This window comes from Melanaphis sacchari, unplaced genomic scaffold (genome assembly GCF_002803265.2).
Source record: "Melanaphis sacchari strain LSU unplaced genomic scaffold, SCAv2.0 Contig221_pilon_pilon, whole genome shotgun sequence".
In the NCBI taxonomy this organism is placed as follows: Eukaryota; Metazoa; Arthropoda; class Insecta; order Hemiptera; family Aphididae; genus Melanaphis; species Melanaphis sacchari.
Genome location: NW_020271098.1, coordinates 1,551,014 through 1,578,825, shown reverse-complemented (window position 1 = coordinate 1,578,825; position 27,812 = coordinate 1,551,014). Strand labels below are relative to the sequence as shown.

Sequence of the window (27,812 nt, the reverse complement as noted above, 5' to 3'; positions counted from 1 at the left end):
TATATATATATATATATATATACATTGATAAAAACAACGATTCAGTGCGTATTGTTATTACATCATGGAAATTTGATGGTTTAAGCGATAAGTATAATAACCGCGTTTAATAACCTATTTAGACTAAGTACTGTAGATAAAGAAAAATACATAAACTTAGTATTAATAATAATTAAACCATATGAATGATAAATTATCACATGCCTATGTTTGAAATTGCAATAAATTTTTATGGTATAATATTATATTTCGTCTTATTTTATAAAAATAAATTGTACTGATTCAAGTATTTAATAACTTAAGATATTATTATTTAGTTAAACATTTAAAAAATTCTAATCTCTTATAATACAGTGATTAATTTGAGAATTAAATTAGTTATATTTCAAGCTACTACATATCTATATATGTATGGTTGCTTATACCTTTACAATGTAAAAACAATATATAAAAACAAAGACAAAACAAAATAAATTTTATGCAGTTATTTTCTAATTTAATTATATCATTCTTTTAATCCTGCATTTTCAATGACAAACTATTCCTTATAAAATAAAGTCGTACCGATGAACAGATTTAATTATTCAATTAAAAATATTAAAACTTCCATTAATTATTTATAAAAAACCAGCTTATATAATATGAAATAATTCATTTTTTTTTTTTTAAGATTCTAGTCAAAGCAAAAACTTTATTATTTATTGATCTTAGACGTTTAGTACTTATTACAGTCACACTAAAAAAAATAACTAAAAATAAAAATAAAATAATCTATTAGATTCTTTGTTTAAAAAATATATTTTCAAAAATAATTTTCAATATAATATAATTTCTTTAGTATTTTTTATTTTATTTAAGCGTTGTAAAAATATCTTAGAATAAATCATTAATTTAATTTTTATTCAAATATTTATTTATTTGAAAGTATTAATTTTTTTTTATGAATCAAAAAGTTAAAATATGTAAATGATATTTCAACCTAGAAAAAGATATATTTTGATAAAATTTCAGAATCTTTATTATTAAAAATAAATCTGATTGATTATTAGTATTTATGTGTTATATTTAAATATTTATTGTGGGAAAAATTTGTTAATCAATACTGTTTCTTTCATATCAATAAACCAACAAAAAAAAACGTATGTATGAATAATATATTAAAATTGTTATTATTTTACTCAACAGAATTGATTTTTATCGTATTTCTAGTCAATGTAATATGAATACATGTATTGATGTTTTACAAGTAAAATAAATAGTTAACGAACGTATAATAATTTTTGAATTTTGCATTAAAAAAAAGACCGGACAATTATGCATGAATAAATTTAAAAATTTAACACAACTCTGAATCATTAATAAAAACATTTTAACTATTGTTTTTAGAAACGTTCCTCAAACGTTTTAGATCGCAAAGCACTTAGGTTTGTAAAAAAAAAACTAAAAAAACTGTGGATCTTAAGATTTTGCTATAGATAACTAGTGATAGTAATTAATATTATAGATGGACATATTTTGTATACTTTCATATAACTGTCAATAAATTATGTCATAGTGCATTTATAGGGTCATAAGAAAATATGGCATAAAATATTGGATAATAAATTATTTGGGATAAATTAAACTTTATTTCTTAGTCTATCTTTTAAATTTCCAGAGATAATAATTGTTGTTTATAGAAATTTAATTTGTTAGATGTATTATTATTTATTACTGATGACAAGAAAAGTAAAAAAAAAAAATATTTGCTATTTACCTACTGATAATGTTGTGGATTAATATATTAAAATTATATAAATAGAATCAGATGTTTAGTCTTAAAGTATGAACCACACAACGATTAACCTTTTCATATTATGGAATCGTAAAAATATATATCATAAACATGTTAAAATTAAATCATTAAATAATAATAAAGTTAAATTTCTATAGTTTAATGTAGTTATAAATAGGTAACTAAATTATAATTTTATTGACGATCAAATAGAATAAGCGATTCTTTATAAGAGATTAGTAAATATTAATTCATTACCTCTATATTTATAAATTATATAAGAACTAATTGTGGCTAATTGTATTCAGTTTAAAGTATTAATAGTGTGTTTATTATTATCTTAATATAAACTAAATTATTATTTAATAATATTAAATAACTAATTCAAATGCAAAGGTATAAAGACAGGTAAAAAAGAAGACAAGATCTAATAAAAATTAAAACAACTATTTTAGATTAAATTTATTCTTTTTATAAAATATGAAGGTAGATATCTTCAGTGATTTTAAAAGTTGTGAATAATCATTCAGTATAAATAAAGATAATTAAATGATTTCATCAATTATTTCTATAGTAAATAAATATAATACACAAAAGTAAAATAAATATAATTTTTAACTGTAAATACTCAATTATATCTTTCAGGTTTAAATGTTTGCTTTTATTATACTTATTTTATTAAATAGTTCATTGAATAATATAAGTATTTTAATTATCTTATTAAATTTAATCAACCCATTAATAACAATTATTTAAATGTTACATTAAAATTAGATTTTTATTCTAAATATAATTTTAATCTTAGAAAATAATTTTAGATTTGTCAATTATTACGCTGTAAAATATAGATGATAATCTACTTAAATTTCAAAAATTAATTTTTTTTTTATTATTTTATAAATGTAAATAATTAGAACAATGTAAGTTTTTATGTTTTGAAAACATTTTAAACTAGGAAAAATGCTTTGATATTCAACTTAAAGAATTGTTTCTGATAGCAAACAAGATTTATTTGATAATATATTTGGGGCGAAAATAACCAGTACCTATACTTTTTAAAATAACTATGAAAAATAAAAATAGGGTAAAAAGACGGAAATCTATACATAGAATTGTTTGGTTATTTTTTGTCAAATAACTGTAAATACTTCAAATTAAAAGAAATTCAAGCTGATCAGTTCACTTAATCCTAGATCACACGATAAAATGATATATTGTAGGATGCTAAAAATCTAAGATTTATCAATCGATTTGATAGGAATTTAAAATTATATTCGTTATTTAAATAACTATTTTGTATATTAGCTTGATCTATACTAGAATATGGTGTACTTTTATGAATTCCTTACACTATTAACGACTACAAATTGAAAGAGTTCAGGGTTTATCTTCGGTACTTTTGATCTGCTGGTAATTATATTAATTAACTGTAATAGACATGCAAATATATTAATATTTTTCTGACAATAACGATTTGATTTGTATACTTATTATTTTTCTCAATTTTTTTAAAATTTAAAAATGAAACTGACCTGTCCAGAAACAGCAGATTATTCAAAAGAAAGGGAATGATTGGGTCAGAGGTGCACTCTAAGATATAATTATTTTAGAGGTAGACGCAGATAAAGACTACGTGAACGCTGAACAATTTTATGTGTACAACGTATTATAAATATTAGGTGATTCGCTGTAATCGCAAAATTATATTATTGTCGGTGTTTTAAACATGTTAGAAATATGAACTGAGTATATTTTGTTTTAAATCATTATTATAACATATATTATACATCACTACATGTCTACATCAGTACCTATATTAATATACCATAATAATAATAATAAAAAAATACACACTTGTGAGTTAAATCGATAAAATATTCACGATAAAATATAAAATCTAGCTGGTATGTAATAAAAACAAGTAATTTACTGTTTTTATGATTAAAATAGTTACTCACTGAATATTTTATTACATATGTAGTTATTTGATGTTCTTACGTAGATTTATTTTACTAATTAGCATACAGTTTTAAAAACGCCCGTAAAGTAATAAAATCAATAAAACCATATTTTGAATAAATTTAGTTTAAGTACTGGGCTTATAATTTGAGTGGTACGGGTAAAGTGCGTGAAATTGTTGACTGCGAAAACCTAAGTTTAAAAAATACCGCACCAAAACTAATTTCCGCTTTTCTCTGTAAATGAAAACTGATAAGTTTTTATCGGAACGTATACAATATATTATGTATAATCTATAAGCAATCATTAACGTGGTGTTGCTACATCGACAAAGTTAACTGATTTATGTGGCTATGAATTATTGTAAGTATAAGAGGCTGAATATGAGTAAATAACAAAGTGGTTTTTATCATAATAGTTGAAATTTGTAAGTTGCTTCTAAAATCAACACTTACATGTTTAAAAAAAGGTATCATAAAAAAACTCATGACTAAAAAATAAAATAAAACGTTAAATAAAAACTTAATAATGACATATAAAAAACAAAACTTACCCCATCCAATAGCCATATATGTTCGCAATCGCACTCTGTCTGGGAAAAATGTATCTACGACCAATATAAATAAATACATCCCTGAAACCCGATTCATTAAGTATTAAAATCGTGTGAATTTTTTACACACACGATTAATTTATAGGTTTTGATGTTAAATTTAACCATGGTAGTCATTCATTCAATAAAATATACAGATAAATAAAACAAATAACTACACGCTATTGCTTCTCTTGAGTGTAAGCGTGTTATTTTAGGAGTAGTTATAATAATTTAATTTATATTATGATGTTTACCTTCGATAAATGCCCAAAAATAATTCGTCATGGTAAAATAGTAAAGTGGTAATACCAACAAAGCACATTTAAATGTTCCTGTGTTGGTCAAGTTCTGCAAAATAAACGTTTTTCTGATTAAAGCAAATTAACATAAAATATCAACATTTTTATTTTTACATATATAAATTAAAATTAAAATTTTTTTGTAACTTTATTTAATTTAATACATATTATGATGTAGATTTTATTCATATATAATTATATACATAAAATTATAATATTATGTTCTATAAAAAATCATAGAATTTGAATCTTAATATTAAAATGAGGATAATTTACCTATTCTTATGATAGTATTACAGACTATTAATAGGTATTAAAAAGTATATTTTAAGTTTAAAATTTAATCGTTCTTATTAATATAGATACTATAGAATATTTTTAGGGTTTAATTTATTAAACATGTTCATTTATTAATTAATTTAAATATTAGTTGATTGTTTATATAGTAATTTTTGCTATGTTAAACTTTTCGTTATTTTGAACTAGGTACTACGTTGAAATCTTTTTTAAACTACCACTACACTCAATAGTGTTTTACTCTCAATAACTTGATTTGAAATTAATCATTTTTCGTTATTTCGAGTACATAAATATCATTTTTATTATAGCAAGAACATGGAAAGATAACTAAAGTTTATCAGAAATCGACGAAAATCTTATCGAAAGTAAAAACGAATTTATTACAAAATGAGGAGGAAGTCACTGTAGTTAACAACTAAACTAGCTAAACATTAAGACGTTTAATTAAAACTAATATAGATGTAGAAGATAATGGTGTTTCTATATTATCCAATTTGGAAGACATCGTAGAAAGTAAAAGTAATAAAAAACAATAATTAATAATAGATTTAAAAATAAAAAAAAAAAAATTGATTATTACTTGATTAAATATTTTATTTTGAAATAAAATTTGATAAAACTCGATGTGTTGGAATTTTCGATATATTGATTTTTTTCTGTTTACTTTTGAGATTTGACATAACAAGAATCTACTATATTAGGTACATATTTTTCATTCAGCATTTTATCGTGTAAATTTGTATAATTTTTATCAAATTCAATCATTGTGATATGTAATATTAATACGTATGTATAGTTATTTAAGTTGAAGTTAGTACCAAGTAGTTTCTAATAAATAATAATAATAAAAAAAATCATGCTCACGTAAGAGTTTAAAAAAAAAAAAAAATGCTTAATATTTTACTAAAAACAATAAATTTGAAATATTTTTAAAGAAAAATATGAATATTATTTAAATAAAACCATAAGTTTCTTCATTATTTATGAAATTATTTCATGATTATTTTTATTGAATACAATATTATAATTCTTTCTCATGATATGGCATATTACATTTATTCAATATTATAAACATGTTTACCAATACAAACTAGATAGCGATAAACAAAGTGATATCCGGAATGCACACACGTTATTATGACCGACTGTTTTTACTATTCTAACTACGTCTAAATTATCATTATTTTGTTTATTATTACAAATGTTTCATATTGGTAATATATAAATTATAAATTAAATACAATAAATATTAATAGTTATGAACCTTGAAATATGTTTTCTTCAATAAGTGTAGTTTCATAAAAATTAATTATTCAGTTTTTGAATACATTTTCGTGGATCGACATTATAAAATTTAAGTATAGTTTTAAATAAATTTACAAAAACATCAAGTTAAGTATTAGAAAATTAAATAGCTTATATTTCAAAAAAAAAAAAAAAAAAAGACTAATTAATTTTCGACTTACAGTATAATTAAGTATCCACATGATGCCTGCCAATAAGTACGATGCCATTAAATTTGAGTGAATTTTGTTACGCAAACATTTCAGTTCTCTATTGAATAATAATATAAAAAATACATGGATTATAAATAATATTGTTTTATAAAAGTAACTTGTTTGTATTGTACTTCTCACTTAAATCGGCAGAATACAAAAATAGCTAGTGATGTCATTATTAAGGACAAACAGTGACCAGCTATATACAAATAAATTATTATATCAACAGTGTCTTCTTCATCATATGTCACTGCTTTTGGCTCAACAAGAATCGTACATTCGTTAAAATTGGTTAGGCCCCAAGTATTGTTCTCGTAACACATTCGACTTGCATTTTCTAAATAATAATAAAAAATAAAAATAATACATTGTTCTACAAAATTGTCCACTATATAATTTCATTATAGACATAATATCTATTAGCATCTATATTAGCATATTATTAGTAATAAATTATTTTCATACAAAAAGTATAAAGTAATAAAATTTAGTACCTTGTAAATCCTTTGTAAATGCTAAAAATTTTAAATTATGGTTGTTGGCTAACACTAAAAATTAAGAATTCTATGATATAAAAATTCGGAATCAAATTTTTAGATATTACAGTAGTCGAGGGTATTAAAAGTATTAAAGTAAGACACATCAAGATATATGCAAAATTAAAACTAAAAATAGTCATACAAATTAAATATCGCTAAAGTCTGTACATAAATAAAATAAATAAAATTTCCAGGAAAATTACTTTGACATAATATTATTATAACTACGTTTATTTTTATATAAGGTTTATAAAAAAATGAACATAAAATCAAAGATTTATCTGTAGACAAAAAGCTAATAACTTATAATATATCCGGAATTATATGTTAGCAGATTTGATGTGTAAAAGCATTTGTAACATGATCCGAGAAAAATATTGTAGTAGTACGTTAGACATCGAGTATAAAAGAGTACCTATTTAGAATTTTCACGAGAATATTTTTCATTTTTATCAATATTACTTCTAATTTACTCTAATAAACTGCTGATAAAAATAGAAAATAGTTTTATGAATACGAAATTTATATTTTTGCTCCAATGCAATATATTAAAACACCACCATTTAGAACTATTTGAGTGAAACAAGACGGATGTGATAATAACTTGTTTTGTTTATAATATTTACAAAATTAGTATCGAGAGATCAAGGATATATTTATCAGATACACGTGAATCTGGTTTCATCTCATAAACAAGAATATAATAAAATGTATCCTGGTCTGATAGTTATGGTTAATTTATAGTAAAATTAAATTTATGAATATTTATATATTATTTATTTGAAAAATAATAATTAATGCGGGTGTAAATTTTGTAATTCTTTTAGAGTTTGAGCATATATAATTTTGGTTTATAACAGAAGAGTTTAATTTTTATTAAACATTAAAATATATAAATATATATATATATTTAATGTTATTAATAAAATTTAAATGCTCTTTTTTCGCGTAACTTTTCAAGTTTTTAAAGTGTTAGTACATATTATGAAACTTTCACAGGAGTTTTGAGAATAGGTTCTGTTTTATATTGTATAACTGTAACCTATTTTGTCATTGATTAATAGATGTACCTAATTTTTGTTCCTTTTTTTTTTTTTTTGTTTGTTTATATGCTTCACCAATTATAAATATGTCAAATTTATAAAAACAGTTGTAAATACTGTACGAATACGTGTCATACATAATATCGGTGTGCTAAATCTATGAATTTAAATGAAAGTGGGTTATAATTATTATAGATTTATTTAAAAATTAAAAAAAAAAGAGATTAAATTTTAAATTGTTATTATAATTTACTGTACTTGTAATAGCACTTATTGTGCTGAAATATTTTAAATAATAATAAATTGATTTATTATGATTAATTAAAGTCAAAACATTAATAAAATATCAATATTTTTAAAATGTTACAAAATATATGGATTTAATATCTATATTTATTGGATACTTACATCTGTTAATCGTAAGTGGAATTGAAACAATAATAATACAAAACATTAAGTTATAATATTTTTTCAGGAGTATAGATTAATCGTAAATACGAAATATTCATATAGTACCTTAACACCATTCATAGTACATACAATATAGGTGCAAGGTTGTTGCATATAAATATATAACGGTACATAAACTTTGCAAAAACCTGAAACTAGTAAATTATTTTAAATGTTTTACATTTAAATTTTACAATATAAAAATTTATTGAAAACATAATTGTATGTAAATAATTACTATATGTTTATACATTAAATTAAGTAAAAATAAAATAAAATTGTATTTAAGCGTCTATTGTAATCTGATAATTTTAAATTGAATCTATACTCTGCTGATTATCTAATACTGCAATGGTTTTTCCAAAAGGATATTAAAAACTATGAATATTTATTATTTTAATTACTTAAAGATATTACTATTGTTTTATGATGTTTTTTTTTTATGAATATGTAAGAAATTATTTGTTCAAGCACACCGCTTTTTAACTAATGTATCCGGTTCATTTTTTCAATGTAAAGAGTAAGAATAATAAATATTATGTAGTCTGTATGCGTACAACATAAATAGACAATGTAACGACATCATAAAATTAGTTTTCAAATAAAAAAAAAATCCACTCTTCCGTTTACTTTTTACATAACTTCATATTATTATTATTATTTCTTATTAATTCATCTGATTTAGGTAATTTATCATGTACATATTCGTATTCATAAGTATAGTATTTGAAGGGCGTAAATAATTTATGATGTTAATTTAAGCTACCGGTACCTAGTTTATTAATTTTACCATAGCGTGAAGCGTTGCAAATATTTGTACAACTCAAATTGCATGGTAAAAATGCATTTTTCTTATTATAAAAAAATGTATTTAAGTCGGTATAAAATTATGTTATTTATGTTAATTAAGTGAAATATATTAACAAATGATACTTTTACACTCGGATAAAAAGTATAGTAAATCAATTGAGTTAGGCACTTGTTAGTAGGTATTTAAAATTAATATTAAAATATAAATAATTATTTAAAATATAAAATTAATTTATTAATATTTATTAATAATAAATAAATAAATAATGGATGAGGATTATGTAAGTTATGTAGTTGTTTTTTCCTATGTATTTTTTTATATTTAAAGTTTAGCGATGCAGCTATATAGGTTTTAGGTTTAAGAATATCCTTTTAGATTTTTTAAGATGGTCAGAAAAATACACTCATTAAAAATAAACTAAAAATATTTAGTCATAATGAATATAATATTAATTAAAATACGATGTATTAGGTGGTGTTGTCTAATAGAAATATCTAAAAAAGTGCTTATATTTTAATAGATTAATATTATAATATTATGTTTAATTATGATTTTAATAATTAGATATATACTGACTTTGGTATTTATAAATGCATTGTAAATAGGAATTTATATTTTATCAAGATATATTAAGTTATTATGTAAGTTTCTTTTATTGGAAAAACAAAATAAAATAACATAAATAATACTGTACATACTCTACTACTCTTAATGCTTAATATGATTAAACTTATAAAGTATTGTTTTATTATATTATACAAATGCATATACTTAAAAACAAGTAATAAGTATATATTTATAATATAGAATAAATTAACAAACATTAATAGTATAACGTGGGTAGTGTAATTATTTTTTATAGATTGATCCGATAAGAAATATTCTGTACAACAATAGAACTACTAGAACTTATTCCATTTATGAGGTAAATACATAACGTATTATTTAATGTATTGTTTTAAATTATATTATCTACTGGGTGTTTTAGTGTATTTTACAATTTTCATAACTTAAGACGCCTCACTTATGTCTTAGCTTTAAATATTTATTTATATATTATTTAATAGTGGAAATATTTAGACTATAATCTATAAAAACGTATTAAACATTTTAAATAAAAGGTATTAAATAATTAAAATGTATTTAACATACATTTTAAGCTATTTCTGGACAAAATTAATATAAAATAAAAATAAATATATACTCGTTAAAAAAAAAAAAAAAAATTAAAAATTAACAGTTATTTTGTGTATTTATTTGCTAAACTTTATGATTATCATGCTTTGTTATAAGTTAACAATTGTATTCTCTTACTTTACTTTTAGAAACGTATCTTATTAACAGAATTAATGAAGTCATTAGTGATGTAATAGTAATTGTATGCTATTCTAAGTTCATTAGATCTAACGCAAACATTTGAGTGGTTATATATTATATAAGTATAATATATAATTAATACTTATTAATACTATTTAATCATGTTAGTGGTTTGCTTACTACTTGTATCGTATAATATTCCTCTGAGTTCTTTAAAACATGACTGATATACGATTACACCAGCCTGTGTGGGAGGCCAACATATCAACGAATCTGATGATGCGTTACACCCGTTTGTCCAACGATCATCCCATTCGTACCAAGAACTGCATTTCAAAGCAGCCTAGAAATTATTTATCAGTACAAACTGTTATATTTAATATTAAATTAACATTATAACATCAAAGTTTAAATTTTTTTAGGACAAAGTGGATATTTTGTTTTATACCAATACCTATGAATAATAAAAAATCATTTCATTTTTATAAAATGGAAAATATCAAAATTCTTACTTCTTCGTTTGGTGACCAACTGTCATTGAAATAATCCATACTGATTTTTCATGCTGACGTTGATTATTGTTATTGAAAATAAATATTACCATGCGTATTCATTTTCTGAAAATTAAATACATTTATTCGGTTAAATTAATTTTAATTTATCACAATGCCTAAATCCGAATAATAATGGTAGGTAAGAGTATAAACTATTTTTTTTAAATGTTTTATATATAAATCCTATTCGTACATTAAATACATACAATTTACCATAATGAGGCATGAGCATACTAAATATAAAAAAAGCAAACCGTTTAGTCAATCAAGATAATTTACAGTGCACCTGGAGAACAAAATTTACAGAATAGGCTGTGGATCTTTCTCATAAATTAACGTCATACATACAATTTACTTATCACTTATCCTTAAATTTACAACACTAATTATTTCGCTATGATTTTTAATATGTGAACTAAAATTGTTTAAAAACTAACATTATTTAATTTCTATAAGCTTAACGTCTGTACTAACTATCCTTAATAACTGATATAATATTTTAAATATAACTTTATAAAGTTATAAATATTTGTAAATATATAAAGACAAATTAAATTAAGTACAATATTATATTAAACATAATAATTGTGTTCAATAAACTTTGGTGATTAAAACTTTTAATTTTATAAGTATTTTATTTAGTTATTTGTATAATTACTCTACATAATATTATTAAGATGTAAACTTGAAGATAAATAATTAATTTACCAACTATATAAATACAATTGGCTAGTTGGAAATAGATATATAGTAATAACTTGTATGGGCTTTAGTTGTATGTATGATATGATGCGTGTTTCTGTCAAACACAAATGTGTGGAAATAAATTATAATACCATAGTTTGTAATTTCATAATTAATAAAAATGTTAATAACAATACAATTACTGTACCGAGATTGAGTAGATTAAAATGATATAACGAAATAATTTGCACCCCCTTCACATTAAATTATATTATAAGCTTTTGTTAACAACTTTAAAGAAATATATCAGGAAAAACATTTAAATGTGCTACTCGACGAATTAAATTTGAAGATCTCTAGGTTAGGTTTATTTTAGATGTTTCTAGAATTATCAGGAATTGTGTTAGAGAATAGTCAACTAATTAGAAAATTTTGGTTAATGGGTTAACTATTTATTGTTCTTGATGAACTAAATGGCAGAAACAATTTTCCGAAGCAAATTGACTGAAGTACTTGAATTAATAATAAGATGAATTTTTGAGAGAGCCCTATACTATACTCGGATGCCATGTACTAGACATTGTCTATTGCAACCGAAAAAATAATTTATGTTGAGTAAAAATGTGTATAAAAAAATGGTACATTTTTATTAACAGTCTTTTGTGCAAAATTTATTTGCACATAAACTTTACAGTAATAATTGTTTGAAAATTAAGAAATATAAAATTATTACATATAATTATATAAGCTATAAAATATAAACTAATTAAATAGATAAAATCTTTCAATTAAATATAATTAATAGACATATAAATTTATTTGTACATGATAATAATAATAGTTTTTTACTTCATTAACTACAAGTTAATTAAAATACACATTATTTTTTAGCTCTAGTTAATATAATATGTAATATATTATAATATAGTTTATATTATAGTTTATAATATGTACCTATACCGGAATCATTAAATCAATTAAACCTAATTAAAAATTAGAAAATTTAGTTTACACTAAATGTGTAGAAACTGGTTATATTTCTTAATTTATAGTTGTTGACTACGTAGAATTTAATACTAAATTAAATAACATTTTGTTTTTATAGAAAATTTACAAACGTATGCATGATATTGATTTTTCACATCATGTAGTAATTTTACATTTTCTAATTTACGTATTATTGATATAGCAAATGCTTTTGTTTACAAGATTGAGAATATAAACGTTACTTATATTTAACAACGATGACATTTTAAGAATTACTTTATGGTTAAAATAGAACCAAAAAAGACATAATTTGATATAATTTGCACAAATTGTCAAATTTTGAAACAAAATGTAATGTGCTAGGAATCATTTACGCTATAAGCTGTTCTCATTTTCTAAGATGGTAGTTATATTTAAGGATTATTATAAAAACCCTTTTATAAATGGATTCTGTAATTTACCAAAGCGTATTTGTATTAGAATAATTTTTTTTTTTTTGGATTTTGTTACTTAGGTACTCAGTATATAAACCCTCATCATCTACTTGCTTAGCGCTTTAACACCTTTGTATGAAATAAAATAATAATATTATTTGAGTGACTAAAATTATATATTTTTTGAGTAAAATCATTTACTATGAAAAAAAAAAATTAATAATAAAAAAAAAAAAAAAATGGAATATGCTATTTACAAAAGACAAAAATCGAACAATACCGTTGACAATTGACATATGTCAAACCACAAAAAAGTTTAAACAATGATTATTATTAGTAATATTATACTACATATAAAACATATGTATATTATATATATTATATTATACTCGTACGTATATTAAAAAAAAAAAAACCTTAAATATTAAAATATATTTTCAGATTAGAAACACTATGAATATACCTACTGATTTTACAATAATGTGAATGGTTGTATATTCTGTGGGTCTGTCATCAGTTTTTGGAACAACAAAGATGCTTCGACTTTCCACTTTGGGAGTAAAGGTTAGGTTAAGGCTGGTAAAAATATAATCTAGTTGATACTTTGAGTGAGGGGAGATTAAAATTAATATTTCTATTTATTTACCTATCTAATTAATAAGAAAAAACAAAATAATAATAATAATAATATAAAATAAATAAATAAATAAAAACGGGATTTTTTTGTATTTAAAAGTTTAAAACTTTTACATGTATTATTAAATTTACTATAAACAATGCTATTTTCAAAATATTTAGATTAATTTAATTTTAGAATATATTTTTTTTATATTATGAACCTGTTTTCATGTTTTGGTTGTAAGGTGGTATTGAATCAAAAATTCATCACAATATAGTATATACACCTATAATTTTGATAATTAAACACTAATAGTATAATAAATACAATATTTTCGGCAAAAACTAAATTAACATACCATAATACTAATAAAAAATAAATTACTTTAATGGCAATATCAAAAAAACATATAATGAAATGTATTAATGATATAGCCTGAAAAATCGTCTCCATACAGAATAATTTTTTGTATAATACCATGATATAATAATAAATTTATTAAAACTTAACACATTTATTGTAATAATTCACTAAACATCTACTGTACAGCAGAGCAGTATCCACTATTCTACTATTTTTATCGTAAATTTTGTGTCTTGGGTAGATGCCAATACATTACCATAACAATCTAATTAACAAGAAAATGTTTATACTTAACCTGTGATAGAGTATATAATTTTTTATTATTGCATTGTACATAGTTGGTAGATATTTTAAATGTATGAAGTAGTTGATCACTGTTTACGTATGCAAATTTATAAATATATGTGAATCATACATTCTAAATAAAGAATTTAAGTAGTATATACAGTCATAAGATATACAACATATTAATATTAGATAGATAAATGTTTCTTATACGTCTAAACCTTCGATATATAAAAATCAGTATGGTGTATAAATTATTTATTAGTATGCAAATTTATACAGCCCTACCATTCCTATCAAGGTTAAGTTATTAGAATCTGTAACTATAATTAGTATATCTAATATCATGTATTTAACATCATACAGTGATCGATGAAGAGTAACGATGTATAATATGTAGCAAGTATAAAATTGAAATAGCGAGTGTATAAGGTAATAAAGGTATTCATACACATTGCACAAATTTAATATATTTAATAAAATTGATGAAGAAGTTTCGAGAGTGGTGGAGAATTTTACTAAAAAAAGAAGAATAATGGTTAGAAAACGGTATTATACACGATCATATGGAGCTAATCACGAGTTAAGTAAGAATGATATACCACTATGTCATATTCTAAAATTGAGTAGACAAATGAGAAGTAAAGCGTAATAAGAGTGATTAGATATGAGCCGGATAAGAACATATTGGTGTTACGTTAAATGAAGCCTAGTACTTTCAGGTTTCTACCGACAGTGATGTTAATATTATGATCAAAAGAATGAGTCAAAAACGACGAGATCCTTGACTCAGTATAGATGCTCGAGTGTTTAGCCAATATCCATTAAGGGGAGAATGGAATAGAGAACGACTCTAACAAAAATACATCTTGTTACATTTTTCAAAATCTGTCTGCAGAAAAAAAAACAGCCAATTTGGGAGTAGATTTTCATGTATATTTTAATGTTAACGAAAAATAAAATAACTATAGGATTAGAAATTTAACTACTTAGAGAATTGTTGATAAGCGGATTAAAAAGAGGGAAGAACTTGAAAGTCCGTCTGAGGCATGCCAGAGAGTATGCCTGAGAGATTGGAATCCATTAATGAACATTTAAACTTAGTTTATGTTTATTTATGAATATAAAGTCAAGTTTCAATAATTGAATTTCAATAATTCTTTAAAAATAAGGTGGATTTAGATAAGGAGAGTTTACCATTACATTATGAGTCAAACAAGAGGGCATGATTGGTGATTTATTTGAAAATTAATTGAATTTGATCAAGAAATATGACTAAATTCAAGAAATGTTTTGTTATTCATTGATAATACAGTTCATTGTAAGTAATCTTAAATTAAAATTTGTAAAAATCAAATCTTTACCTCCAAATACTATGTTTAAATTACAAATAATAGATCAGGGAATAATACAAAATTTCAAAACATTAAATTACAGAGGAATTATTTGAAAAATCGTTTACCATATTAATGAAGGCAGACAATACTAAAAAAATGTACTTCAATTTATGTGCATGTGTGAAAAAGCATGGCGTAATGTTCAACTAAATAAAGACCATGACGATGATAGTATGATTGGCAAATTGTATCAGATAAACTTAATATTGATCAATAAATTATATTGCAATCGTATATTACAATCGAAGATAATTTTGTAGTCAGTGAGCTGTTAGCTGGTAACGAAATCAAAGATATAAAAATATCAAATATTGAATCCCAAAATTATCAAAATTATGAGCCTCAAAGTATTTTAATATAATATATATATATATGTATATATATGATTATGCGAACCAAGCAATGCCATGATTACAAACTGTTAGGCCAAAATTTATTGAACCTGTCGAATACCTGGATATTTCTATAATCGAAGCTATAGACAAATTATAACATTTTGTCAATAAACAACTGAAAAACCAAAAACTAATTACAATTTATTTTTTTACCATATAAAGTAAATAATACGTAGATATACAATATGCATATTGCGTATACATCATACTTGTATCTTTTTTAGTTTTTTAATTATGTACATATATTTATTTTAAAGGTTTTTATCATACAATTTTAAAATAATTATATTTTATTACATAATTTGAAGTATTGACTTATTTTTAATAAATTCCAGTTAGGTATTTCGAATTTAATATACACCTCGAAGCGAATTTTTATTTCCCTTCAACTTTGAGTTATCACGACTTGATTGTAACATCATATGTATATTGTATATTGTTTATTAAAATACTTAATTATAATTAATAACTGAAGGTGAAATAATTAAATACTCCGAAACTTAATATTCAGAGAAAATTAATTTTAATTGGTACTAAAGTAAATGATATACTAACTATTCCCTATAGTTCGTTATAAATTAATTTTTATAATATATTCTACCAAAAAAGAAACAATAATATGCAGTATTCCACGATTATAATATTTTTATAATTTTTTAATATACTTTTTTATATAATATATTTTTTTTTTTGGAAAGGAAGTCGTATGTAAATGTATTACAATGTGTAACCTGATATAATAGTATATCATATTATTTTATTATTTTTATCAGGCATCTCACAATTTAATTTTCATTATCGACATACTGCGTTATATCGTAAATAGGGTATGGTATAAATAGCTTAGAATGAATTTAAATATTTTGAAAACTTAGTTTTGCATGGAAATGACACTATTCATAATAGAAGAAAATTCAAATTGTACCCAAATAACATTTTTATACACCAACAAAATAACTAAAATTGTTGTTTCTTGTTTAAATATTCAATTTTGTCAACATTTAAACTTCAAATAGTTCAAACTACTATGAAAAATATTGTGTTTATGCATGTTCAATATTTTTAGATTACTGTGAGAGTAACTTATGAAGAATATTTTATTTCATTTTCAAACCTTAAAGAATTACAATTCAAAATTCTGTGAATTTATATCTTTAGCACTTTAAATACTTAAATTGTATATATTTTTGTGATTTTAACAGTATACAAAAATATAAAAACAAAAGTTTTACCAATATATTTTTAATATTTTTTTAATTTCTAAAGAACAGCTTATGGTAAATTTTAGATAAAATTTTCAATACTTAGAAAAAAAAACAACTATATGGTCTTAGAATAATTGAAAAATATGTCAATACAATTCAAAAGGTATCGTTAAAATGAACAGATAAATATTCATACCTATTCGTGCATATTTTTTGTGATCTCATACTAAGTTAAAAAAATATAATACATTCATATTTGTAATATTCATTTATTGATCTAATAAAGTTAATTTACTAATTTACTTAATTGATTGACTCGTTTTTTTTAAATACATAATATTGGAATGATATTATTGTACATTTTTAATACTGAGAAAACTTTTAAAAATAATATTAATACAATTTTACAGTGTTACAAATATTATAAGTATAAAATATCGTTCTAATCCAAGCTTTATTTGAATACTTTTAATATTCATATTTTACAATGTGTATTTTTACAGATAGGTATATTTTTTTAAATGGAAAAATGTACAGCTTAAAATAAAAGTTAAAGTATATTACTTTAAGGTTGAAGGGTTATGACTTGTGAGGTATTGAAATAATAATTCTTCAACAAAAGTAATATGCATAATTCATATTTAAGTTTACATTGATATCATAAATGACGAAAGCATTAAATATTGATAGATTTTTATCTTTTTTTTTTTTTATATATTTAATCATTCATAATACTATTTTACATTTTTATTTGCTTTTATAAACATGCTAAAAATCACTCTTTGATGTCCAACCGTTTTGTTTCAATCCTATCTCAAAAAATAAACTGTAAACATATTTTTTTCTAATAAAATATTAACAATTTCAGTATATTTAAATTGTACATGATAATATGACAACATTTGTTTTAATACTTTTTTACATTTTCGTATATTTTTGTACTTTTAAGGCCAACTTCTCATCTGATCTTAAAAAAAAGTTGTTTAATATTTAGTTACTATTAATATCGTATACGTAAAAAATATTAACGTCCTTATGATCGCCACATGACTCGAAGCCAACCGATTATAGGTGATTGAACTTTACAACCGCCAAGCAATTAACAAGGTTGAATAATTATATACAATTATAAATCCAATTATGATTTTACAAGTTTTTGAACACAAATTTTATCACAAAATTACATGTTAACGTATCATGTATTTAAAAATATAATATATATATATGAAAATAATGTATTTATTTATTACAATTCCATAGAATCTAAGGCATAGATGATACATACATTTAATATGTATCTTAAAGTGATAAAATAATTTAGTTCATGATACTATTTAAAAAAATGAATGATAATTATAATTGGTTTTAATATATTATCGTTTTTTTGGTTACAATTGTTGAGAAAAATCATAATTGGAGAGTCAAAAACTACTAAATATATTTTTTGATTGCGATATTACAAATAAGATTTTTAACGAGAGATAACAAAATGTAAAGGTTGTTAAACTCTTGTTTCTTACCTTTTGCTATTAAGTTAAAGCAGTTTTCTTCTCCAGAGGTTTAACCACTCTGCGATCTTATCGTGTTTAATATTTTAGTAACTAGTTTCAGTAACCGATAGAATTAAACAAGGTGACCTTTATTATCATAGAAATTCAAGTTCACAATTAATAGTCCTTTTATAATGTATGTATTACATAGCATTAGTAACTAAATAATATTAATAGTGAAATAGTAAATTAAAAACTGACAATAGAAAATGCAAATATTTTTTCTTTTATTCAATATGAAATAAATCATTACACGAAACTCTAAAAATATTGCATTCAAGAAAATGTTTAATTAAACAAAAATTATTAATATCTTTTTCTTCCAATTCAAATAATATAATAGTGGTGCACCAATGGTAAATCTGAGTTCAAACCCCCTTGAAGCGAGTCAAAACATAACATTTTTCAAAAATTAAAATTTTGAATTTCTCAACTATATTTTTTTGACATTTTAAATTAATGTTTTAATTTCTATATATCAATGGTTTGTATTATTTTTTCTGATTTTGGAATCTATAATATTAAATTATATATTTATATATGTAATTGTTTTTTTTTATTTTATGACAATAAAAGTTTTGTAGTTCTTAGATCCTCCCACCTAAGTTTTGATAAATTTATTGTGATAATATTACGTGATAATACAACAATTTATATTAGTCGTAATCGATAAAAAAAAATTAATTAAATGTTTAAGTTTAATAAATATTAAAAATTTGTGTAAAGAATAGTATTATTTTAACTATAAATATATATATCGATGAGGTTTTATGGCATAGAAATATTAAATATAAATAATTTTTAAGTGTTAATTGAGTTTTTATCATGAAATTTAATGAACTATTTACTATTATAATACATTTTTATGATGCACTAGAAATAATCATTTACAAACTTGATACACAAAGACTTATATTTTAAAGTTTTGTTAATTTCCTACATTTTCTTTATACTTACATTGTAGAACATTAGTTTACAATATTTTATCAGTTTTATTAATTTTACGATTATAATAGTATTTTTGTTATACAAATATATATTATAATATTGTTATAGATGTTACATTGATTTTATAACAAATTTTAACACTAATAAAGGATTTTAGAAAGTTGTTACTTTAATCAAATTTAAAATAAAGTTTAAGAGTGTTTTTTTTTTTTTAATAATATAAACTAAGTATCTAGTGGAACTCATCTTCAAACTATATAAAACAATTTATAACATTTAAAACTTTTCCACCATTCGACTTGATTTTTTTAATATGTTGATTAATATAATTATTTTTAATAAATTTTAAGGTCGTTGCAAACAGGTTTTATAAAGTTTCAACAGTTTTAAATACAAAAATATGTTATACATAGATACTGGAATGTTTACGTAAAAAATTAGAAGAGATAAAGTATAACAGTTTTATTATAATTTACAAAATTTAAAAAATAGATAATTATAGGTTGAGCGTGAAATACCTATAATATATTCTGTTTGAATATCGAACTGTAATTGGCGGTAAAAAGTTTCCAGTAAGTAGTGTGATCATCTCAACACTCAATTATCGCCCTACAATCGAGTCTACTATCTGTATGCCTACAGTGTAGCGAAAATGTATCATTACGTACAAATCGACCATCGAGTGTGGTTCGTAATGTTTGAAGAGGTTAAAGTGTGTTCTTTTTCACAAAATTCAAGTTTACATTTTTTAAATTAATTTAATCTTATTCGTGACTGGCAAAAATTCTACATTAAATTTCATTTTTTAAATAAAATGCAGTTATATAATATAATTACTTTATTAAAAACAATATATATATGTATATGTATATAATATATATATATATATATATATATATACATTTCATGAAAAAACTAAATTAATAAATAATGGATTTTTTTTTTAAAAATACTACAGGATCCTTCTAAGTAAAATATAATATAAATATATTAAATACTACTTAAAACAACCAATCTAAGTGGATGGTAGTAGATCAGTGGTTCCCAAAAATTTTTCCATCGCGGCACATTATTATTAATTATTACAAGTCACGGCACACTTTGGATAAATATTAAATATTACCTTTATTTACTGTCTAATTATAAATAGTTTATATATATATATATGTATATAAAGTTCAACTTTTAGTGGTACACCTTTCAAATTTCATGGCATACCCTTTGGAAAACACTGTAATAGATACATGTCATGTTTAAGTGTTGAGTATATTTCTGATTCATAACTCACGTGTAATAACTACATCATTAACGATTTAAAAATATCAGCTTAATATTATTAATGTGTAAAAGTATAAATTAACACTTTTTATGTTTTATCATAGATTATTTACATTACATTTTTATACATATAATTTAATTAATTTATTAATATATGATAGGTTTACACATTGACAGTTCATGAAATTACGTCTAAGTTCTAACTAAACAATTTTGTTAGCAGAAAACAAATAGTAATGTGCATTCATTTTTATTATTATTTTTTTTTTTATTCAAATATATAATATAAGCAGTTATATTTAGATAACTTAGCCATAAGCTGTGTAAATATTTAGAAGATTTGATTGATATTTTGCAAGACATTTAGTTATAGAAACGAAGTATTTGATAGTCACATTATGTATGCAAATGTTTCCGATCTTGTCATCGCGTAACATATATCAATAATAAAATTATAAAAATTGTTATATCTGAAATTCGTAACACATTTTATGCATATACTCTATTAAACTGATCACAAAACGCTGTTGCTGTTTTAAAATATTCATCTGAATGATATAAAATACTCATTGTTTATGCAATGTCATGCTATATAGATATCCGCGTCATTCGTTCTACATTTGTACGGAAATGGATTGGTGATTGTAATTGATTCGAATCAAAGAGGTCTCGTGTGTGCATAGTTTTTAATTTAATTTTTACTGTGGATATAACTACACGTGAAGTATAAAATTATCAAACACTAATACGTATCACTTCGTATGATTCTGCACGTGTAAAACACGTCCAGGTTTGATAATATAATATTGCGCGAAAACAATATTTTGTGTTTCATTAGGAAAATTACACATAGCCACACATAGTTGACAATAAATATATTGTGATCGCAATTTCGTCAATATTTATGCGTTACGTCAAATATTAAGACTATAAATCGAACAATAACAATTTTCTATGATTTAGTATCTTCCTTTCGACCAGCTGAGTTAATATTATGTCATATCAGACAATATACTCAAAAGACTTCGAGTCCAATATTCAAATTGTATTTAGTAACTTTTTCTTTTTTAACAGAAATCAAAAAGGATGAGTGTGGATTTTATATTCCAAACATAACTATTAGGCAGTTGGTCACTTTGTCGTTTTTCATGTGTATTTTGTTGACGATTAAAAATTAGCAGGTTCTTTTATATAATATCATCTTATTATACTCAGAGTTTGCAAACTATAATGATATTCACATTATCAAGCCACAAAGCTTTATAATTAAGTATCATCATAATATTACTTATTATTTCATCTTAATGCTTAAGTAAATAACCATATCCATAAAAAATATTATAATAATCAAAATTATATCATCAATTTTTATATTTATAATTATACTATATATTACAATAGCTAACAAATAACCAATAACACTCACTAAACATATGTACTTACGAACGACAATAATATATTTAAATTATTACCAAACAATTAGTATTGATACAATATTTATTTTTTAAATAATTTATATTATAAAAAAACATGTTTTTATAATACAAATGTACTTATATAAAATAAACAATAACAAATTAAACTGAAACAACAAATAAAAGATCAAGTCTATAAGTAAAACCCTCATTCTGTCATTAAATTCAGTCAAGGATTCTATTACCATTGAGTAGTCTATATCCAGCCATCAGTCGGTCTTCAAAGAAATGCACCATCTTATTCTCAAAAGCAATATAATAATAATTTAACAGACAAAATGATATTTTACTAGTTGCAAAGTTTTAAATTAATGTCACAAACCGTATTTGAACCATTGTTAATATAATATGTTAAATCAATAATGCAAAGCTGTACTGCAAATATTTATATTCTTCATTATTGTTTAGAATAGTATTTATTTATAATTTAAATAAGTAGTTAATATCTATGTTTAATTATAGATGTATATTCGTTTAATAAGTTATGCTAGTATAAAATACTCGTGTGGTACTTATTTTTAAAACATTAACTTAAATAAGATCATATTTAGTGCAATGGTGGAGATAAATCCGGTAAATATTTCATTTCTTCAATTATATTTTATATTTTTTTATAAGAATATAATAAAACTTAAAGTAGTCATTATAACTACATTATGTCTTTGAAAAAAATTGTTTGCTATTTTTTTTATCTAGCATGCATATTTTATCAATTTAAGTAATAAGGAAGTTTCACCACCGAAATTCTTCTTCTGACAAGTAATTCGCTACCTAATTTAATCATCAATATTGTTATCGTGCATATTTGCACTTAAGGTAAAAGATTATATATAAGTATATTAAAAAATATACATATATTAATCTTTTTTTTTTTTTTTAAATGACATTTTTATATTTTATAATTTAATGATCTAATGTTTTTATAGTTAGAATTGAATATTTTTATGAACGTTCTGATTAATCAACTTGAATCATTGAACCAATATAATTAATTTAATTATATTTAAAGGTTAAAAAAAAAGTTTAAAAATGCTATATATTTTTCGATAAAAGATATCCTAAGAATTTTTACGGCATTACTTTGTTTTCCCTATCTTTACCTTTGACATGAATAATCCATCCATTTTACTCGGCTTTCTTGTATTGGCAATACATTTATTTTATAATTTTTTTTTATTTATTCACGTTTACCTCCATCGTAATATTAATACGAACAATTAATTCAATCACTGTAAATTCTTGCTTATTTATTTAGTTTTTAATAACAATTTGTATACCATCTGATTTCATAGTTTTAACATTTTTCAAATAACCGCTTAGTTAGTTTATCAATAAAAATATTTTTTCATACATAAATATCATTTAATACCTTTAATTTTATAAATAATATTATTTATCATTAATCACAATAAAACGTATTGTTAAGTATAAGGTACTCAAAACAGTTTTAATAATTTATTCCTCTTTAAAATTTAAATTAAAAATATTTGAAATAAAAAAAAATAAGTTTAAATTTGGTAATAATTTATAATATTTAGTTTCAAAAGTATACAGTACGAGTTTATATTTTTTTCTTATAAATAAGAAAAATGAATATTGAAAGTCATCCATGGTACACTAATTATTTTGAAAATATTATCATCACATAATTTGATAAAATAAAATTATATGTAATTTGTAATCATTATAATTTTTTAATTTTTAATGATAACACTCATTTTTAATTTCATAATCTGAAGTTGAATGTATTTTTTAGAGTATTTCGATATGTACAAATTAAATTTCGAAGGAGTTATAAATATTTTAAGTAAAGATGAGTAATGAGTATATAGTAATTGACCTACATCTTTCGTGGTTTCCCTGAGCCGCACTATTCCACTCATCTAAACTGTAAACACTAGTACATTAACTACACGTTTGAAATTCAATTTTTATGTAAACAAGTAGGTATTGCGAAAAAAATTATGCTTCGGAATATAAAACTAAAAATACATGTTGTTATTTAAAAAAGTAATTAATTTAAAAAAAGAATTATACCAACAAGTTGTAAAAAAATGTTTATGGTTTATTTCAAAGTTATATCAAATTATGAAAATAATAATAAAAAAAAAAAAATATTTAATCATTTTGAAATAATGAATAGAATTTTAAATAGTTAAGAGATCACTTTGTATAAAAAAGTGATTACTCTCTTACCCGAAAAATTCACATTAATTTTAATTATCATGGATACATAGCATTGGCCTACTCATCCAAATAATTAATAGTTTATTTATTTTTGTTGACAAATATTAATACTTGAACAATTGCTTGATTCGCGTTTGACACATAGACGTGGAATATGTTCTACTTAAAAATAGCGATTATACAACGAAAACTACGTGTTTTGTAACTATATATCAGACCTAAATAATTATAGTAATATTTATATTATTAAAACAATTCAACTCGATTACAACGTTTGATTACAAGTCTATTATTGACGTTCATATTAAAATGTGGATAAATAATGTATCAATTAAATATATTAGTATTTAAAATTGAAATAGAATGCAATATTTTCTCCTTCGTTATGTATATACAATATAATATATCGTATATTCTTCTTGTATAAAACAATTATAATTTAAATTCTAAATTGAAATATGATTACGTCAAACTTTGTGAATAAATAAATACTCATACCTGTAGGTATAATTAACATATCCTAAAATATAATTAAAATCTACACAAAACATTGATAGATACATAAGTCACAGAAAGGTTAAAAGTTGAGTTTTAAAGTGCATATGATTATATATTAATCATTTTTAATCATATTATATTTATGCACAAATATATTATATATGACACTTGATATACATTAACTTAGGGGTTCAAAAATCTTTCATGGTTTACATAAATACATAAGCTGCCTCTGCATCTTTCAACCACCAAAAAAAAAATATATTAAAAAATATTTTAAATATTTCATTGATTATTTTACATTCACGAATGAGATTAAAAGACCAATTACACATCTTGTCAAATAATGAGAATTATGGTTCATAGCATCATAAAAAATAATAATAATTATCACGTTTTAAATATACATAACGGCATACTATCATGTTTTTTATCACACTCTTGTTCGAAAATTTGAAATAATAATACAAATAATTGAAATAAACTAAAATTTATAAATCAAAATTGCATTTTAATAAAGTAACACTTTTGATAGTCTTGAATTATATATTTTTCTTTTAGTTCCTCACGCCTTTATTTATGGCGTTAAGGGAAAAACGTATCTTTATTTTTGGTTTTTAAATCAACACTTTTACAGTAATAAAAACAGTGAAAAAGTTTCACGTAGCTGCATGTATATGATATTTTATCGATTGGAAACTGCAACTACGCTTTAGTATAAATGTCAATGTACAAATTGGAAAATTCTCATTATTTTTAAAGAAAAATTATGGAAGTGGTAAAAAACTATTAAACCTACTTTTCAAATCTCAAAGACTAATATCACTAAAAATACAATATACTCGCTTAAATATTTTTCTCTCTGTCTTGTTTTTATGAAATAAATTACCAAGTATAATAATATAATAAAATTATTATAAAAACTCTAATTGGAGCGAGTTGACTGTAAACATCACATACACCTTTTATGTATACTGTTTATGTCATATATTTTTGGTTCGATAAATAAAATACCTGACTTATATAGTAATTAAGTTTTTAAATTACATATTGAAATTATCATGGGAATAATAATTTTATTTTAAGACTGAAATCAATATTTATATTTAAGCTAGGGTAGAATTTTTTCTAAGTATAGACAAATTTAATTTAAATTTGAATCAAGTAAATTTATATTGACATTATATTATTATGTAGCATCTAGAATAAACGAATAGCATATTATTTTCGGGGCTTCTAATCTCTCAAATTTTAATAAATCGAATTAACACAGTGCATATCACGATCCTTAATTAAATATATTATTTTTACACATCGAAATAATATTTGCTATCAGAAAATTAATTTAGTCCTTAGTTTGACAAACTGTGGAAAGTTCTTCAGTAACTCGATTGAAGTGAAATAACCAATAATCTCTTTTTGGATTTTGTATTGAATTCCGTCAAAGTTGTTAAAAAAAAAAAAAAAAATGTTTTATTGTGTTTCAAATTGAAAATGTATAAATATACAATGAATTGGACAGCGCGTGGGTAAAAAGGAATAAGTCAAAAACACTACTTTTATGAAACTAAAAAGCAATTTAGAATATACAGATGTTAAAATATAGTGTTAACTATTACTTATTCATACATTTAGATCAGTGGTGCGCAACCTTTTTTTGATTTACGACCCTTAAATATATTTGTATCGATGAAGTGATCCTACACTGTTTTCGATGGTTCTTTAAACAAAAATATATTTAAAATCTTAAAAATTCAAGTTCTTTGGAATTGTATAACATATTCCATTTGAAAAAAATTTAATTTGATACGTCTCTTTTAAAATATGACTTTATGTTTATAATTTTGAATTATGATTATTTGTAGATATTTTCTTTGATCATATTTTGATAATTTTATCAATTCTTTTATTAGCGTAAATTTCAAATATAATTGGTAACATTTTTAAGAAATTACAACATATTAAAAATAATATTACGTATTAATAATAATGTTATGAAACTAAAAATTAAATCTCAACTTTACTTAATCTCTTATACTTGCATACCGTCCAATAATTCTAAAATTCAATTTCAAAATAATTAAAATTAAATAATGATTTACATTAACAAAACACAAACCATAATAATTTCAACATTAAAATGTGAATAGCTGTATTAATCTTGTATTCATACAATGTATAATATACATTGTACATTATAACATGTTTAGAATAATATAAATGTATATGTTATATTTTCAACATTTTAAGATAGGTAAGTATATAATTTAATACAGGCACCCGACATAAGACACGTTCATTATTTCATGCAATGCCATAAAATTATTCTTTATAAATTAGATACGATTTTCAATGCCACAAAATTAA

At 22.1% G+C, this 27,812-nt stretch overlaps 1 protein-coding gene across 2 annotated transcripts in view; it reads right to left on the bottom strand.

The window, feature by feature from the left end:
* Positions 1 to 27,812, bottom strand: part of LOC112594220 (diuretic hormone receptor-like) — a 47,002-nt gene that overhangs the window by 7,137 nt on the left and 12,053 nt on the right. For both annotated transcript variants that reach the window (XM_025338903.1, XM_025338902.1), the window contains 6 exons: positions 11,099 to 11,203; positions 10,767 to 10,929; positions 6,565 to 6,763; positions 6,394 to 6,481; positions 4,583 to 4,676; positions 4,287 to 4,367 (listed from right to left, as the gene is read on the bottom strand). In XM_025338903.1, the coding sequence (XP_025194688.1) occupies positions 4,287 to 4,367; positions 4,583 to 4,676; positions 6,394 to 6,481; positions 6,565 to 6,763; positions 10,767 to 10,929; positions 11,099 to 11,137 (664 nt within the window). In that variant the 5' untranslated portion in view covers positions 11,138 to 11,203. The remainder of the gene's footprint in view (positions 1 to 4,286; positions 4,368 to 4,582; positions 4,677 to 6,393; positions 6,482 to 6,564; positions 6,764 to 10,766; positions 10,930 to 11,098; positions 11,204 to 27,812) is intronic.